At 35.6% G+C, this 19,647-nt stretch overlaps 1 protein-coding gene across 23 annotated transcripts in view; it reads left to right on the plus strand.

Moving 5' to 3' along the window:
• The window catches only part of TCF4 (transcription factor 4), a 412,360-nt gene that overhangs the window by 47,909 nt on the left and 344,804 nt on the right, over positions 1–19,647 (plus strand). For 13 of the 23 annotated variants that reach the window (XM_055298289.2, XM_055298308.2, XM_055298369.2 and 10 more), the window contains exon 2: positions 2,116–2,188. In XM_055298289.2, coding sequence (XP_055154264.1) covers positions 2,116–2,188 — 73 coding nt within the window. Of the gene's footprint in view, positions 1–381; positions 474–1,351; positions 1,661–2,115; positions 2,189–19,647 lie in introns of those variants that run through there. The other 10 variants (XM_055298211.2, XM_055298219.2, XM_055298249.2 and 7 more) reach the window with 2 other exon arrangements.

Consider the following 19,647-nt stretch of genomic DNA (forward strand, 5'->3'; position numbering starts at 1 on the left):
TCAGTAGTTTCTCTTTTCTCTGTGATCCATTCATTTCTCGCTCTACCTCCTGTTGCATAAAATGATGCGCTGAAGAGCGGCTTTTTTTTTTTTCTTTCCCGGATTTGGTTTTATAGTGTATGTTACCAGTTTGACCGTCTCTTTGGAAATACGATATCGCTTTTTTTTTTTTTTTTTTTTTTTTTGCTATTGCTGCCTATTCCATCTTAAAAAAACAAAACCAAACCCAACAACAAGTCTCCCATCCCTTCCTCCTTTCCACCTTAATCCCACCCGCCCCCACGTCCCCACCCCCAACCCCCCAGTCTCCAAAAATCCGATTGTGTTTTCTCCAAGGATTGGGACTGGATTTTCTGATTGCGGTTATTTCCATGTTTCTAGGTTTGTGTGATTTTGCTAAAATGCATCACCAACAGCGAATGGCTGCCTTAGGGACGGACAAAGAGCTGAGTGATTTACTGGATTTCAGTGCGGTAAGAAAGAACGGTGGAAACTAACAACAGCTGTGAAAAAAACAAAACAAATACCCAAACACTTCAGCTAGAAACCAGTAGGAATCTAAAGGACAGTAATAATTTTTAATTGGCTGAATCCTTGGTAAATATGAAGGTCTTTTTGACAAGTTTTTAACTATAATTTTGGGGTGTGATGGAAGATTCAGGCTTTTTTTTTTGAGTTTTATTACTGGCCTTCAATTCCCTACCCACTGATTACCCCAAATAATGGAATCTCACCCCAGTGGAAAGCAAAAATAGACACCCCTAAAACTAAACCACCCCTAAAACTTGGCCATGTCTGAACATTGACACTACTTATACTTTGCACACTACTCTTCATTTTATTTATTGCTTTTGGAAATGGAAAATAGAAAATAGGAGACCCAGTTGTCTCTTTAAAGTTTTAAGCTGATGATGCTTTGGATTGGTAGGACCTGTTTGTTACATCTTACCTCCTAGTTACATCTTTTCCTAGGATTCTTGAAACTAGTATGGATATGCTGAGCATACATTCTTTATAACCTTTTGGACTGTTTTGGTAAATTTCGTAGTCGTAGGATCAGCACAAAGCGGAACTTAACACACTTGTGGAGTTTACGGCTGTACTTGGTCCTTCTCCATCCCTTTGCTTCCCTTTCCTAAACCAAGTCCCAGACATGTCAGGAGAATGAATTCATTTTTAATGCCAGATGAGTTTGGTGTAAGATGCATTTGTAAAGCAAAATAAAAAGAATCCACAAAACACACAAATAAAATCCAAACCGCCTTCCAAGTGGGGCTCTTTCATGCTGCTGCTGCTGCTGCTGCTGCTGCTGCTGCTGCTCCTCCTCCTCCTCCTTCTCCTCCTCCTCCTCGTCTTCTAGACCTTCTTTTGGAGAAATGGCTTTCGGAAGTTTTGCCAGGAAACGTAGCCCTAGGCAGGCAGCTTTGCAGCCCCCTTTCTGCTTGTTGCACTTTCTCCATTCGTTCCTTTGCTTTTTGCAGGCTCTGACTCAGGGAAGGTGTGCATTATCCACTAGATACGTCGAAGAAGAGGGAAACCAATTAGGGTCGAAATAAATGCTGGAGAGAGAGGGAGTGAAAGAGAGAGTGAGAGTGAGAGAGAGAGAGAGTCTTGCTTCAAATTGCTCTCCTGTTAGAGACGAAATGAGAATTTAGTGCAGGTGGCACTTTTATTTTTATTTGGGTTCACATATGACAGGCAAATCCTATACGAGATGGAAATGGACATTGCCACGTTTATGGCCAAGGTTTTCAATATAAAACAAACAACTTTTTTCTTCTCCTTGGTGAAACTAGTGTTTTTCTAGAGAGGCTGCTGGCCTCCAACCTGAATCTTGATAACATTATGGGGACTGTGTTTGTTCCAAATGTAGCAGTAGTACTGCTTGGCCATCTAATGAACCTGAGGAAAAAGAAAGAACAGAGTGATAATGGGGGCTGGGGGTGGGATCTGTAATGTTGTTTCTCTTTTAGTTTTAAGTTGGATGGTGATGGATACTAAATAAACCCTTAGCATAAACTCTAAGCTGTTTGGTAACAGTATGAAAGATCTTTGAGGAGCTCTGAAGGCACAAATGTCTTCTTTTCAACTGTAATATTTCTTTGTTTCTTTTAGATGTTTTCACCTCCTGTGAGCAGTGGGAAAAATGGACCAACTTCTTTGGCAAGTGGACATTTTACTGGCTCAAGTATGTAAATTCTTTTCTTAGTGTTAAGTTAAATGTTCTTGGCTGTTTATTTACTCAATTGTATGTTTTTGGCTCTGTTGAAGAGTTCTGAAAAAGTCATTGAATTTTAGCCTATAATCATATGGTTATTGCATTACCCATCAGTGGTATAACTTACACAAAATGTTATCTTGTGCAATTAAAATTAGGTCTTTTTTTTAAGTCAAGGAAACTCTCTCAAAATTCCATCACTTAATTTAAGAGCAATTTTCTAATACAGTTGTAATCAAACACATGAAGATAAGACCAGTGTTAACATGGGGAATAAATTAATGTTTTCTATTTGATAATAAGTGGAAAAAAATCTCTAACATTCATAAAATGGGAAAATCCCTTGTAAATAATATCATTTATTAGGTACTGTATACAATTAACCCTTTTAAAGAAATGAACACTTAATTCTGCAAATGAATGCTATGTAGTAAACCATAGCTGTAAATAGCCTCTTGCTAATCTTAGAGGCTAAATATGAATTCATTTATATTTAAAATACCCTTTTTGATGCTTTAGCGGTTTTTTTCCCTAATGATTTACTTGTGCAATGAATTTTTACTGTATTTAAAGTTGCAAATCTGGAAGGACTTTTACATTTTATAAAGGAAAGATCTTTGGATGATGCTTAAAAAAGACGCTAGCACTATTCACAAAAGAATCTGTGTGCACAGTGATTATCTGGCATCTAAGGAGGGGTTTATTACAGGGCTATTTGAATATCTCTTATTAAAAGTGCAGAGTGAAAATATTCATTTAAAATGCATTTTTTTAATCCAATGAATTTCAAATAAGAAAAAGTTATACATTGTTGCCTGCTATCCTTTAAGTCCGAGGCTTAAGTCCATTTATGCTTGTTAAACAGCTGCAGTATTTTAGGAGTTCTGGCAATGGTATATAACAGTACATTAGGCCGAGTACTATTCTTAAGTCAGACTGGTAAATGTTGACATCTTTTAGCTGTGAGATGCCAGTGGAATTGTCTGTCAACTATGAATATAATTTAACATCTCTTAATATTCATTTGGTGCTATAGCAATGAAAGAAGTTTGTTCACTTATGTGATTTGTGTAATTGGTATATTTTTATAAAACTAATGGCTTTAAAAGTTCCTCATTTCCAAATAAGTTCCTTCTCCTTCTATTGCCTGCCTAAGTTTAGGGAATTTGTGTCTCTATAACTTGTTTTAAAAAATATGAGATGCTTCTCGTATTTTTATTTTAGTTTTTTGGTGCACATTGATTAAAAGGACCATTGACAGACAATATGTTTGTGTTTTACTATCATGGGCCTTGTTATGTTTTCCACTTAGGGATTTGGGATAGTTTTTATATTAGTATTAAATCTTTAAATTTCTGTTTGGTATCCTGTATGCAACTTTTAAGATGGAAAATATTAATATGCATGTTTGACATAAAGGTAAGGACAAGTATCTTTTGTGGGCAAATTAATTTTTCATGTTAGACGAGATAAAAACTGTAACTATCTTTGACAGTAATTTTTTTATGACTTAACTTAAAAATGTGTATTCAGTTTCAATCTAAAAGTAGCTTATGTCAGACAGACACAGATAGACTACTTTTAAAGTCAATGCTAAAAAACTAGTTTGCAATGTTGTGAAAATATGCATTTAGAATAACTTAAGTATATTGCTTTAGATATTTAATAAAGTAAGGTGTTTAGAAATATGAGATTGTGTTACATTTAAAAAGACAACTATGTCTGATCCATTTTCTATGTTCACATTTAAATGAAGTTCTTGCTGTGATGTTTAAATGTTTGTAGAGAGTACAGCCTTGATAAGTTGAATATGTGTTAATGCATTTTGGTAAGTGATCATATATCAACACTTCTACAGTCCTTAAGACAACACACACACACAGACACACACACACACACACACACACGTTCATGCATGCAAACCTGGAGAGAGACTTTACTCTTAGTAAGTCATGTTACACTACTTCTAATGCATACACAGTGATTATTTTGAAGGTGTGGAACTTTAAGTTACGTTGTACCAGAAATGGTGTTTTCAGGACCAAATGTTTACTTGTAAGGGTAAAAAGTGTAATGGTCCTTTTATTCTGGCTGCCTGATTGAGAATGCAGGGTATTCATTTCATGTAGTATGATGGTGATTATAATATATAGGGTACAGATTGGAGTGTTCAGTTTTCCTCTGTCAAGATATATTTGAACACAGGGCTATTAGTTAAGAAAACGGGCTGTACTTCCACTTAAAAGAGTTAAATCTTTTTAAAAGCGTAATACGTTTTAAAAATCATGAATACTGCATTTTGCCCTTTAATTAGAAGGATCAACTAGGAAACTTTGGAGAGAGAAATAATTTTCTAAATTTACTTCAAGTTAATATCCATTGTCTTGAGTGGACTCAGATGTCCCTTTCATGGATTGCTTTGAAACTTGGATTTAGGAAAGAAAGATCTAAACTATAAGTAAACTGTTCTATTTGAAAAATCAGCTATAGTTTTTCAAAGTGAGGCATGGTAATAATTCATGCTTAAAGTTCCCAATAGCTTTTGATTCAGTCAATATAGGATGCTCCATAGTGATTTGCAATGTGAGGATAAAAATACAGTGTGGCCATATTCCCTTTAATCTTTCATTTCACAAACATGGTTTTTCCTACCACCTTAAGAAATGGTGAGGCTGCTAGGGAGAATGGAATGTAACCTGAGCTACAGCCTGACATTCCCAGGGAGCATTTTTCACATGAAAGGCTTTTGTCAACCCAGGAAAGGACTAGCAGTTTTTGTTTGATGTTTGCAGGTGTTCAGCAGAAAGCACTAAAACAATTCAGCCATGATGGTTCAGAGCTTCAATGACCTTAACAGGGAATATTGGTGGGCTCTGGAATTATTTTTAAGAAATAGTTATAACCTATATGGTAACTTAAACAAAGGGATTTAATATCTGTTATATCATTGATCTTAAAACAAACTAAAAGCATCCACATGCCTGGATGATTTGAAAATTATTCTCATTGAAAAGTAGGATGCCTAAGTTACCAAAAAAAGAAAATCATCTAAAGAGTCTATAATTTATTGATGAGTGTGGGCTTAATTTTCTGATATAGCAAAAGGACAGTTTATTTGGTTACCTTTGACTCTTGTGAGGAAAAGATAAACATACTAGCTTTGGCATCTTTTTAAAAAGTTTTAAAGTTGGGCCACTAAAATGATGTATTCTAAAGAACTTGTTAGATCAGGCCTGGTCACATCTGTTACATGTATTTACTGCTAGTCTATGACAGATACTACATCTTTCTCCCTTAGTTTAAAAGTTGAGCTTTTTCCCCTGTGACTGTTTAGTTTTACTGAGGTGTTCAGGTATTGTTAAAAGATTGTCAAATGAACGAGTGTTTGAACAATTAAGAGCAGCATTAAAACACACCACCTCTGTGTTGTGGCTCATTTTTGGAAGAGGAAAGTATTGCCTGAAATTTACCTAAGTTAGCTAACCTATATCCACATGACACCAAAATAATATGCCAATTTAGTGAATTCCTTGAGGCGGAAAAAAATCAATCCGGTGGATAGTTTTGTATGATACAGAAAATTCATGTGGTCACATCCTGAGTTAGTTTTGAGTTCATAGTGACGGCATGAAAAAAAAATTGGTTTCCCCTTAAAGGTATTTGTTGAGGAGAGCTGCTTAATATTGTGTGTGTGTGTATAAGTAAGTGAAAACACCCTTAAAATCGTAAATGGTATAATTCATAAGGGTTCTGTGGCCTTTTGTAAAGGGCAGAGTAATTTAACAGGTTAAAAGAAGTACAGTGGCGTTAAACCCATTATGTTAGAATCATAGAATTTTGGGCATAGAAACCCATTAGAAATGTTGCCCAGTGCCTTCATTATACAGGCAAAGAAAACTGAGGCCCGAGATAAGGAGTTCCAAACTGTGCTTTCTTATTTGTTATTTTAAAAAACAAGTTTTTATTTGCTAATTCTCTATGGCCCTGCAAATCCTTTATTGGAAATAACCTTGGTCTCACTGCTGTCTTTCTGTCATTTGTACTGCGTAATGGGGCTTAAGGATTAGTGTGCTGATATTTGTGCATGTAAATGCTTCTGTATATGCACGTGCCTTCTGAAAACTTTTTTAGGTTTGGAGCTGAATTTTGGATTATTGATCATTCTCTTTTGCCTGGTCTTCCCTGTGACTGTTTTGCATGGTGTTGGGTAAAATAATAGTGTGGGTGAGCATGTCACAGTGCTTCTCAGTGTGTTGAAGAGGTGTGCTGTGTACCTTATACCTGTTGTATTTTTTAAATCCTCACAAGAACCTAGTGAGATGCAAGGATTACTACTATCCTGCATTCATAGCTGAAGAAACAGAGACAGATGTTAAACAACTGGATCTTAAGGCAGCCAATAATGAAATTAGGTTTTAACCTCAAGTTTGTCTAGTTCAAAGTCCTGAGTTCTATACACACACACACACACACACACACACACACACACACACACACACACACGTCAGCTGATTTTTTCAAGATTATATAGGCAAACAATGTGATATTGAGGCTTGGCATGAAATACTATCCGTGATGTTTAGGGTAGATAGCATTTTTAAAAACGTATCTGATGTTGTAATGATGTAAACCATACCCATTATTTTTCCCGCCTTTATATCCAAATAAGCTACCCTTCAAATTTATGACAGATTTCAATGTGACTAAATATGTCTTTCTCATATCTTTATTAGTTTTACTAAGAAAATACAGTAGATATTTAAAAAGTTGTGCTTTCATTCTGTTGTAAGTTGATAGTCTACATGGATGCCAATGAAAACATGTTTTTATGTAGCTAATCAATTCAGAATTTGAGGTAACCAAGACTGATGTATTAATATGTAAAAAAAAAGGATCTCCTGTCTTTAAATATAAAAATGTTTTGCAGTTCGTTGTTACATCTTTGAAACTTAATATTCAAGAACAATACCCTAACTTCTATTTGCATCACTAAAATAAGCAGTTTTGAAGGTTTGATATGTCTGTTACCAGACATGTGCTTAAAATGTTACATTTTCTAAATTCAGAAGGCAGAAGCAGTACTCTATTTGACACTGACTTAAGTAAATAAAATGCATTAAACAAGTGTGGGGATCCAAGAACTGTTGAAACTGAAATGCTTAACATTTTTGACAGCATCAGCAAATTATCCTTACCCTACTATTGTAATGAGGAAATCACTTAAATAACAGATGAACAGCCAAGTCACATAAACATATATAATAGAACTATGTAATGAAAGTTTATGCTGTTAATTGCTCGAATCTGTCTTAAATGCTTAGAATCATGGAGCAGTAAAGACTGTCATATAAACAGTTTTGTTTTGAGCTTAAAATTATTCCTTTTTGCTTTCATCTGCTATGATAAACAAAGTAATTTTGTAAGCTTTAAAGATCAAACATTTACTCCTAATGGTAAACTACATTTTATATTGGAAGTTTGCAACCTCGTCCAAGTCATAGAGTTGAGTCCTGGTGGCCCCAGGCCTGTGATTTTCAACGTTTAGTATTATGATGCTATTTAGATCTGTTCCCATAAGCCAAGATAACAGATCTTAAGTTGCCTAATAAGGAACATGGTGTGTTTTGAAATGTTCTTCAGTTTACACGTCTTAAACCAAAATGTTCTTGGCCAAACCTTTAGAATCTATATGTATGTTGAATAAGTCAGATTTTATACAGACATAACATGAAAATGAAGCTAAGTAGGAACAGAAAAATCTGCCATTTCTTTATTATTATTATTTTTTTTTGTATTTTATGAGCTCTTTTTTATGGCCAGGTGTTCTTCCAAGTTAATTAGATAGTGCTAAGTATTAGAAAATGTAAAATACATTATAGGTTTTTTAAAAGGTTATTTTTGTTACTGGTTTCTTATTACTCTGGGTAAAATTTTCACGACTGACCACCAGGTTTATTAACTTATATGTGAGCTACCCATTTTGTACATTTGTGAGCCAATTGACTAGGAATAAGGTATGCACATGGGTTTTATGTGGATACTTTTGACCCACATCTCTCTTAATACTTAGGCGAGAGATATAAGAGAAATAATAATTTAATCTTTGGAGAAGATTAACACTTTGTTATAAGTTATATATAGGTAAATATATATATTTATTTATATTAGACTTGCAGGAATAGTGAAAATGTTGAAAAGGTTGTCATGTTTACTTTCATTTCAAAGATAAATAAGGGCCCGGTTAATCAGCATATCAAATACCCAGGTGTGTTTAAAATCAGTTTATGTGGATGAATTTCAGGGCTGTAAGAAAGTATTTTATTTAAAGGTGCAGCCACACGATTGATTGTTCAAATGGATGCTTTTGTACTTTTGTGTGACAATTAACATTTAATGAATGACTTTCTAGACTGGCATTGGTGGTAATTACTATATGTAGTTTATTAACTGCAATCCATTGTTGGATGTGCCTTTACTGATTTGTTTTGCAAACACCCCTTCACACGTGCGGCAGTATTTGTGCAGCCGTAGTTGTACGTTACTTTTTAAAGAACCTGTTTGACTTGCTGATGCTGACATTGCCTCTAAAAATGTTAGTTTATAAATTCTCATGTGCTAGAATTCCTCTTTGATCCAAGTAATTTTAGCTGAAATACAAAATCCATCAACTTTTCTGCTATAAAAAGTTTGCATTCAAATCCTCAGGGAATCCCAAAGTAATGACACGATATTGTTTTTCAAGTAAATCATTTATGGAAATTTACATTTATAAGAGACTTTAGAGATGCTCTATTATTTTTTAGGTAAGGAGCCAAGGTTCGGGAGGGTTAAAATTCTTTTGCCCAAATCATGCAGTTGGTTATTGGCTGTAAGAGGGCACAAATACACATGTCCTGACCCTCTGGTCAAAGACCTCATGCTGCTTTTAATTAAGGCTTGGACTCAATTCGATGGTACCAACTGTATATTTCTTAAGAGGGGAAAAACATGTATAATCTACCATTTCTGAAAAAAATTATTAAAAATTGAGATTGTGAAAGATGGACGTTGTAATCCAGCCTGCTTGTCATCACGTGTTCTAATTTGGCTAAGGCAGTTGACAAATAACTGTTAAAATGTATTGTGTTATTAAAAATAACAAAGTAAGACCCATGATTAAATATCAGGGCTGTAATTTAATCTTGGGGGTTCTGGTGCTGTTCATAAACCATTTGGCTTTTTTCTGTAACAGATGACGTCAAAATCCAGCTTGATTGAATTATGACCCTGGGTTACAGCAGCACCTGCTGGCGCCTTTTTACTTCATGGCCTGTCAGCATTTCCATTACAAACTTTTTTTCTCTGACATTTTAAACTTCAAATAGTTAAACTGGACTGATGGTTGGCATATAAACTTTCTGCTCTTTGGGAAAAGACCACTTGCTCAATAACAGAGAAGGTGGTGACAAAGCCCCATTACAGGATACCCCTTAGAATGTTCTGCTTTGCTTTAATCTTCGATTCATTTAAACATTCTTTTGGGGGGTACTTAGCTGAATTGCAAGGCATCCAAATGGAAGGTTTTTAATCTCAAATTTCCCATGCGAAGACTTAAGTACGGGGTGTTTACAGGACTGGTAAAGTGCAAAAAGACCTAGCATCTGTGCAGGTTATTGAAACTCTGGACAATCCATTTTTCATACAGGGTGTAAAATGCTGAGGAGCAAGCCATGAAAAACATGCAAATTGGGGTACCTTGTCAGTAATTGCTTTTATATTCACTTAAGATGAGTAAAAATTGATAATGAATAGTTATAGTTAGAAAAGTATCTTTATTTATATTATTATCTGGAGACTGGTAGCATAGCTTCAGTTTGTCCCCTTGGGTTTTAATATGTTGGGAATGGAGATGGGATGTTTACATCTAACGAGCCAGCTTCTTATCTATCTAGTCTAATTCTGATTGATGGATCATCATATATATATATATATGATCATATAAATATATATATATATTTAGTACCTGCTATGCTCATATCTCCATGTTAGCAATTAGAGGACATAGAGGGCTTTATGGAAGAGAGAACATTCTCGCAGAGGGCATATATTCTAACACAGGGGTGTCCAATCTTTTGGCTTCCCTGGGCCACATTGGAAGAAGAAGAATTGTCTTGGGCCACACATAAAATACACTAACGATAGTTGATGAGCTGAAAAACTTTTTCAAAAAACCTCATGTTTTAAGAAAGTTTACGAGTTTGTGTTAGGCTGTAGGTTGGACAAGCTTCTTCTAACAGGAGAAAATAGAAAAGTAAAAATGTAATTAACATCTAGCATTGAGAAGAAACAATAATGTAGGAATTTAGAGAAATGAAAACTTATTTCTTTCATGGGGAAATTAATAATGAAGGGTTCATGGAAAACTCAATTCTAATCCTTGAAGGAACGGTAGAATTTTGACAAGTAGGTAGTGAGACTGAGCATGCATATCAGGATCACTGTGAACCAAGCATAGATGAAAGAAACTGGAAAGGATAGATTAAAGAGAGCTCCCAGAAAGAGAAGTTTCTTGGCTCTGCAGTGGAGTCAACTCTGGTCTAGACACGTGGGATGATTTCCAGGCAAAAACCCCTGTCTTGGTTGCCGTTTATCTTCTTGACTGAGTTTGCGTTTCACTGGGGGGTGTTACAGATTATAATCCAGTTCCATCCAAAAGTATATGTTTTTAATGGTAGTGTCAGGATGGAAATCAAAGTTTTTGTGTCCCCAGTTCCCAAAATTCTTCCTATTTTATCACTCAGCAATGGAAACGTTCTTGAGCCAAATGAAGCTGCTTTGGATAAAATTGTTCATGTAGCCAAATTCTGGAAATCTAGGTTCTTTTGCAATGTTTGCTGGTAAGTAACTGTTTCACATTGAGGAAGTGGTAGAACCTTAAAGGCTGCATCTTAAAATTAAACAAAATCGAAACTCACCAGTACAATTCAAGAGGGGTTTTCACATTTTTTAAAAAGGAATACTGCTGTATTTAAAACATTTTAAGATTGCAAAAATCATCATTATAATTTTTATTATCATCACTGGCATCACCATGACCAGTGTCACATTGGTCAAAAGCTGGAATGGAAATGTGATAGTTATTATTGCCATATTATATATTGAGAAATGCGTTTAAAACTTTTCTGGAGATACTGTGATCTTAGCAAAAACTAATATAATGTTTGTAAAAACATTGTGAAGTGGCCAGATACACCTTTTGATGAAACTGACCAGAAGTACATCACAAATAGAAAAATACATGTGTGTGTATATGTGTATACCATCCCTTCCCTCAAATATTGTTGAGTTCAGATTAAAGTGCCTTTCTCTCTGTGACCTGCAAGTATCTTAACGTAGCATGTATGTCCAATTTCCATAGTGAAGCCAAAAATTCAAATGATGGTTGATATTGGCTTAGGAAGAATTTATTAATGAATGACTGTGTTTGGTATAGAGTAAAAAAAATAATTTATGACAAAGAGGATATTCTAGACTCATGTAAAAGATTTCAGTTAAGAACCTATAAATTCCTCAACCTTTTTCTTCACTTTTCAAAAAGTAAAGGATTTATGTTGGAAATATTTTGCAACCTTACAACCTGAAACTCAAAGCTTTGGTCAGCAGGTGGTAATAATATTTCCAGGTTGAATATCCAATTTCATACATAACCCAATTTGTAAATTTGAAAAGAAAGATTAAACGATGTCAGTTTTAATGCTTGTTTGAATAATTGTTCTTTGTTATGTGCCCTCTTGGACATTGTTGTCCACTAGTGCCCCAAACCATTGAATGCTTTTCTGTTCTCTTATGGCCACTGTGATCTTCCGTCTAGTTACTTCTAACTGCAAGATTAATTTTCTTCTGACATCTAATTTTCCCCTGATTTTATTAACATCTTATTATTCTTTTTCTGGCTCATTTTGAACAATTTCTCTTTTATATGGGGTGTATATTTGTAGTGTCCCACTTGTAAGGGAATTCTACACTTTAATCCTTAGTAATTTTGGTAGAATTGGGATAAGATGATAGATAGTCCATAATTGTTTAAGGCTTGATTGTTTAAAGAAGGTTGAAAGCTTCAGAAAAGTGGAAGTGGATGAATGCATGCCATGTTGTTATTTTTTCAGTGTGAGTGTGTTTCACTGGAGTAACAATAGAGTTATTAGGAATTCTTACCTTTAATTTACTTATTTGCACATTCATTCGTCCACTCATTCATTCATTCATTCATTCAGTAAAGGTTTTTTTTTTTGAGAGCCAAGATACAAGTTAGAGTGCTAGAAATTATAGTGCTACAAAGAACAACAAATTTCAACTTCACACTGGGACATTATATTGCAGTTGTTAAATAAAAGTTCTACAATAATTCAAAGAAGGTACTTTTAAAATAAATGATGTTGGCCAGGCTGGGTGGCTCATGCCTATAATCCCGGCACTTTGGGAGGCCAAGGCAGGCGGATCATTTGAAGTCAGGAGTTTGAGACCAGCCTGGCCAACATGATTTAATTATTTAGTAGAAACCCCGTCTCTACTAAAAATACAAAAATTAGCTGGGCGTGGTGGCAGGCGCCTGTAATCTCAGCTACTCGGGAGGCTGAGGCGGGAGAATGACGTGAACCCAGGAGGTAGAGTTTGTGGTGAGCCGAAATTGCACCACTGCACTCCAGTATTGGCGACAGAGCAAGACTCTGTCTCAAAAATAAAATAAAATATGTTGAAATATGCAAGTATACTTTCTCAAAGGACACTTTTCAAATATAACCAAGTACGGACTTCACATTTCTAACTGAAACAGAAATCCTAAAATCTCTGTATATGTGTACATGTTCTATGTGAATATTAAGGAAGGGGAATGGATTCGAATGCTTATGGAAATTGGCCCTTGAAGTGTAGTGTTAGGAATGTACTCTGAAATTTAGTGTCAGAGGTTGTCTGGGAGGCAATGAGAATTAAGTTCCATTCGTCGTTTTTGAGCAGAAATTAAAATTTTGGATGGGTAGATGGTACTCATTTACTTCTAGGACACTAGATATACATGCTTATCTTTTTTATCCCCACACTTGAATTATGTTAATATTTGTGTTTAAATCGACACACAGTAAAATATTCTTTTAAAATTAAGTAGATGATTATTGAGCATCTACCATGTGTCAGGTAATACTCTGGCAGCTCTAAATAAAATGATGAACAAGACAGGTATGTTTCTGATGTGGCCTACATGGAGGACACAGACATTAATGGATAATCATCCAAAGAAGGTCAAGGACTACATTTGAGAGGTGTGTGGCCTGAGAAGAGTTTGCAATAGGAATATCTGACCAAGTGGAGCAGTTAGGAAGGGCTCAGAGATCAGCGCAGGTGAACTGTGGTCTTACAGATGAGGGGGAGTTAACTGAGTGGAGGTTGCTTTGCTGACAGGTAGGGCGTGATTCCAGCCGCTGTGGCTGGTGGGGGTTGGTAGGTGTCAGATCCTGCAAGACTGAGCCACAGGGAGCCTTGACAGTGTGCCGCTAATCAGATTTGTGTCTGGGATATGGACTCAAAGGGGAGTCAGTGTGAGTGGCCTACACCAGTTGTGAAATTTTTGCAGAAGTTTAGGTGAGAGACAGGGTTGCTGGTTCTACAGCGTGGGTGGTGAAGTTGGAGAATTAACTTTGTATACTTTATTTGAAATCTGTACCTTTAGGTCACTGGGGAGCATTCATAGTGGCTACTTGTTTTTTTTTTTTTTTGGTGAAACTTCCTATAACTTTCTAATACTTGAAAATCTACCATACTTTAAACATTCCGACAGTAATTGAGAGACCTAATTCAGCTACTGTGTGATAGCCACTGCCTTTTCAGCAACCAAGCATTAACTAGCCAAGTGCTCTTTTATTTTCTGAGAAAAGTGTTAGATTGAGTTTGCAATTCTGCGAGGGTACAGGGGTGGAAGTGGGTCTTATTGAATGGTCTTCAGTACTATTTAGGCTTTTTTTTTTTTTGAGACGGAGTTTCGCTCCCGTTGCCCAGGCTGGAGTGCAATGGTGCGATCTCAGCTCACTGCAACCTCTGCCCCCCGAGTTCAAGTGATTCTCCTGCCTCAGCCTCCCGAGTAGCTGAAATTACCAGCATTTGCCACCACGCCTGGCTAATTTTGTATTTTTAGTAGAGACAGGGTTTCTCCATGTTGGTCAGGCTGGTCTCGAACTCCCGACCTCAGGTAATCCGCCCACCTCGGCCTCCCAAAGTGCTGGGATTACAGGCGTGAGCCACCGTGCCCGGCCCTATTTAGGCTTTTTATAGCCTATGTTCTTATGAGCAGTAAACATTGTGATGGTTTAGTTAGACCTGTTGAATTAAATTCATTTCTCCTGCCTGTGGTCAGGTATCAGATATCACAGCCACAGAAGTTACTGAATGTCTTTGTTGGTGGACTTTAGGAGGGTGGTTTAATTTATGTGGGATTCTATCTGGGATTGCAGCAGTATTGTTAGATTGCATTTTGTCACAGGGAGGAAATTACTGGTAACTCTTGATTAGGAACAAAATGAAGCTTCCCCTTTTTACAAATCCTGGCTAATATTCCATTTGGCTCTCTTCTGTTTACCACCTCTCTCTCTCCCCTCCCTCCTCACTCCATTTTCTCAATTATTTTATTGTTTACTATTGGAAGTCACCTCCCAGCTCAGGATACTTGTTAGTCCATTTTAGGAAAAATATCACCATTCTTTCACTATTATTTTCTGTTGAAGTTGAAGAACAGAATATTACTTTTTTTCTCTCCATTATTGGTTACACCAGCTAGTTGGAGCCTTGGGGTAATACTGTGGGCATGGGTTGGATCCTGGTATCTGTGTCAGTTAGTGAGAGTTGGTTCCATGACCCTAGAACTCTTTGTGTCCTTCATACGAGGGTGCTGAAACAAGAGGGACATAGAACTGTCCACACCAAGCAAAAAACTCCTGAGAGCACGTGCCCACTGCAGGTGAATTGATAGCATAGTGTGGAGATAAGTGGACAGTGCTTGGTCCTGTTTCTGCCTCCTAGAGAGTTCCTCTCAGCATCCAGGGATGCTTTAGTAACTCTTAGTTAAAGCAAAATGAACTATAATTAATTGCCTTTCTTTTGGGAGGGACACAGAGAGTTTCAACAGTATCTACAATGCCTTTTTTTTTTTTTTTTTTTTGAAAAGAAAGTATGATAGAATATTAAGGATGACAGAGCTGGGGATGGGTTGGAGGCTGAATTATGATGTGTGTTTTCTTTATGCTTGAATTATTTCATAATTAAAAACAAAATATATAATAACAACAACAACAAAACACCCTCTACCTCTCATTCACATTCCCCTCTGGCCATAGCCTCTTTCTTGACTTCCTTCCTAGCGAGACTTTTGTTAAATGTTTTCTACACAGGCTGCTACTGCATGTTTCAAAATTTAACCCCAAACAAATATTAGAAAATGTATTTTATCTTATCATATTTGATGCCTACAGAATAATCTATGTAGCAAATGTAAGTTGTGAAGCTTCATAATGGAGTGAGCATCTATGAACTCACCACCCAACATAAGTACTGGAGCAATGTTAGATCCATTGGCCGGCCTGTGGGTTTGTTCCCTGTCCACCTTCCCCTATCTTTCCTGCCAGAGAGAAACATTCTCATGCCCTTTTTAAAGTAGTATTGTGACTGGCATATGTATCCCTAAACAGTACTGTATGTTGTTTGGTTTTGCTTGTTTTGGAGGATTATAAAACTGGTAGATTGTTTTGTGCTACTTGCTTTTTCACTTGGCATGTTATTGTCCATGTTGTTGCATGTGGTGTATGTTAATTTCCTCTGCTGACCAATAGGTTGTAGTTTATTTATGCATGTTCCAGTTGATGAACCTTTGTGCTGATTCCTCTTTTTTGGAACTACAAACTTTCTTGTATGTTTCTCTTGATGCACATGTGTAAGACTTTCTCTGTGGGGTAGATACCTATGTGAGTGGATATCTATGAGTAGAATTGTTGGTTTGTAGAGTTACATGAAAGTCCAGCATGATAGGATAGTGTTCAGTTGTTTTTTTTTAAAGATTCTTACTGATCTGCACTCCCACCTGTAGCATAAAGGATTACTATTAGTGCAGTCTACTAGGTATAAAATAGAAAATGTATCCCATTATAGTCTTTTTTTTTTTTTTTTTGAGGCAGGATCTGACATCTCACTCTGTTGCTCAGGCTGGAGGGCAGTGTTGCAACCTTGGCTCTGTCTGGTCTCGACTTCCTGGGCTCAAGCGATCCTCTTGCCTCACCCTCCCGGGTAGCAGGACCACAGGCACACACATCTCACCCAGCTAATTTTTGTATTTTTTGTAGAGAAGGGGTTTCACCATGTTGCCCAGGCTGGTCTCGAACTTCTGAGCTCAAGCAATTCGCCTTCCTTGGCTTCCCAAACTGCTGAGATTATAGGCGTGAGCCACCACACAGGGCCGCATTGTGGTCTTAATTTGCATTTCCTTGATAATTCGGTTAAACAACTTTGTATATATTTATTTCAGATCATTCATGTCCACTCTGTGGAATCTACCCCTGCCTCCATTTTCTATTGGGTTGTTTTTTCTTACTGATTTCTAGGTGTTCTTTATATATTTTTGGATGATAATTATTAGTCATACATGCTGCAAATATCTTCTCTTATTTTGTGAGTTTTACCCTCTCTACGGTAGCTTTAGATAAAGTCCTTAAATTTAAGATAGTCACGTAATTATTTTGAAGGGTTGGAAAAGCCTTCTCGACCCCGAGGTTGTACATATATTCTCTTATATGATTCCTCTGAAAAGGATTTGATAATTTTGCCTATCACATTTAAGTTTTCCATACAATTGGGATTGGTTTTGTGTGGAATGGGAAGTATGTCTCCGATTTCACTTTTCCATAAATGTCTAGATATGCATTTGTTCTAGAATCATGTACTGAAAAGTCCATCCTTTCTCGAGTCATTCACAATACTATTTCTGTGATATTTTTAGTTCCTGTATTTGTGGGGTCTTTCCTTCTGGGCCTTTTATTCTACTTGGTTAGTTTGGCTACCTTGCCTCAGTATCACATTATAATAAATGTTATAACTGTATTTTGTTGTTTGTTAGGTAAAGCCCTTCCTCCTCCCTTTTCCTGTCCCATATGTACACATTTGACTTTGGGCTATTGTGGAGCCTGAGTTCTACGTGAATTTAAAATTCAGCTTGTCAAGGTTTTTGAGAACCCTTTGAGGCATTTTTATTGAAGTTGCATGGAAACCAAAGATCAATTTTGGGAGAATTATTGTGCATTTAATGATTACTCATTTATATCTCCACTTTTTTAGGTGTCTGATATCTCAAAACAATTCTTTATAATTTTTTAGCTGTAATTTCATAATTATAGTTTTATAATTTTCTCCATGAAGTTTTACATTTTCTGATGATTTATTCTTCAGTACCTTATTTTTCTGTTTCTATTATTACCAGTATTTTTTTTAATTATTCAAATTATTTGTTACTTGTATATAGAAAGTCTTTTTTTAAATTTTTATTTATTTTTTATTTTTAGAGACGGAATCTCACTCTGTTGCCCGGGCTGGAGTGCAGTGGTGTGATCTTGGCTCACTGCAACCTCTGCCTCCCGGGTTCAAGTGATTCTCCTGCCTCAGCCTCCAAAGTAGCTGGGACTCTACAGGTGCCTGCCACCACACCTGGCATTCAACTGATTTTTGTATATCGATTTTCATATTCAGCCATGTTGCTGAGCTCTCTTATTAGTTCTAAAAATGTCTTTTTGTTTTCCTTAGAGTTTTTTCTGTAGATTTGTCACATCATGTGTGACTCAAGACAATGTTATTGTTTTTTCCTTTCAAACCCCAATACTTGGCCTTTTTTTTTTTTTGTCTTTATTGTGCTATATATGACCTTAAGTACACTGTTAAATAGGAATGGCAATACTGATTATCTTGTCTTATTCCTGATTTTCACCATGAATAGCGATGTTGATGTTGATAGATACTTGATTAAGAAAGTTTGATTCTATTCATATTTCATGAAGAGTTTTTGTCATGAACAGGTATTGAATTTTATCAAATACTTTTTCTATGTAAAATTAAATGATGACTTCTTTATTTCCTTTAATCTATTAATGTTGTGAGTGACATCTGTATATTTTCTTGTGGTAAGCCACCTTTGCATTTTGTGGATAAAATTAATGATGTAGCTTCATTACTCTTTTAAAAATATTGTCCTGGACTCAATTTCAAATATTTTCTTCAGTATTTTTACATCTATGTTTACAAGTAAGATTGGCATATAATATTTTTTTCCTCCTACTTTCCAAGTCTAGTTTTGTCTACAAAGTTAGAATAAGGAAGTGTTCTCACTCTGTATTCTCTGGAATAGTCTAAATAAGGGTGAAACAATCTGTTCTTTGAAATTAGGTCAAACTTATCTGTAAAATTGGTCCTAGTATAAGAAGATTTTAAGCCACTGATATAATTTTTAAATATAATAATATTGAGAGTGAGAGCTTTACTTTTTCTGCAGATACTTTAACAATTAAATATATATATATAAACTTATATGGATGTGTGTATGTATAGGTGTGTGTGTGTATAAATATATGTAATATATGTCAGTTTTCTATTTCATTTAAATTTTAAAATTTATTACCATAAATTTAAAAAAGGCATTCTCTTAGCTTTTTAATCTCTGCTGACTCCATAATTTTCATTTTTCATTCGTAACTTTATTTATGTATTCCTTCTTTTTTCATGATCAAGCTAATTTGAAGTTTTTCGTATTTATTACTCTTTTCAAACCAACTTTTGGCTTTGTGGATTATTTTTCTCGTGTGTTTGTTTTCTACTTCATTAATTTTTAATCTTTGTTATTTCCTGCTTTCTATGTACTTAGGCTTATTATTCTGTTTTTTTTTTTCTAAATTGAGTTGACTACTTATTGCACTAATTTATCATCATTTATTTTTATAATATAAGAATTTAAGGCAATATAATGCCCTCTGGTGACTGTGGTGACTGTATTACATAGGTTTTAATTTATTACATTTTCATCATCTTATAAGTATTTTAATATTTCCAGTATGATTTCTTCTTTGATACTTGCAATATTTTTTGGTGCCTTCAAAATTTTACAAATGAATGTATTACTTATCTTTTTATTATTGACCTCTATTACAATTTAATTGTTGTCAGAGAACTATTCTGTATGGCAACAGTTCTTTGATATTTGTTGAGGCTTGCTTTGTTGCCAATTTTGTTAATCAGTTTGAAAAGTTCCATTGTGTGCTTCAGAAGAATGTGTACTCTATGAGTTGAGGGATCTATATGTGTCCAGAAATTAAAGCTTGTTGATTGTGTCCTTTTTTTTTTGAGATAGAGTCTCGCTCTTTCTCCCAGGCTGG

Source organism: Symphalangus syndactylus, chromosome 1, assembly GCF_028878055.3.
Source record: "Symphalangus syndactylus isolate Jambi chromosome 1, NHGRI_mSymSyn1-v2.1_pri, whole genome shotgun sequence".
NCBI lineage: Eukaryota > Metazoa > Chordata > Mammalia > Primates > Hylobatidae > Symphalangus > Symphalangus syndactylus.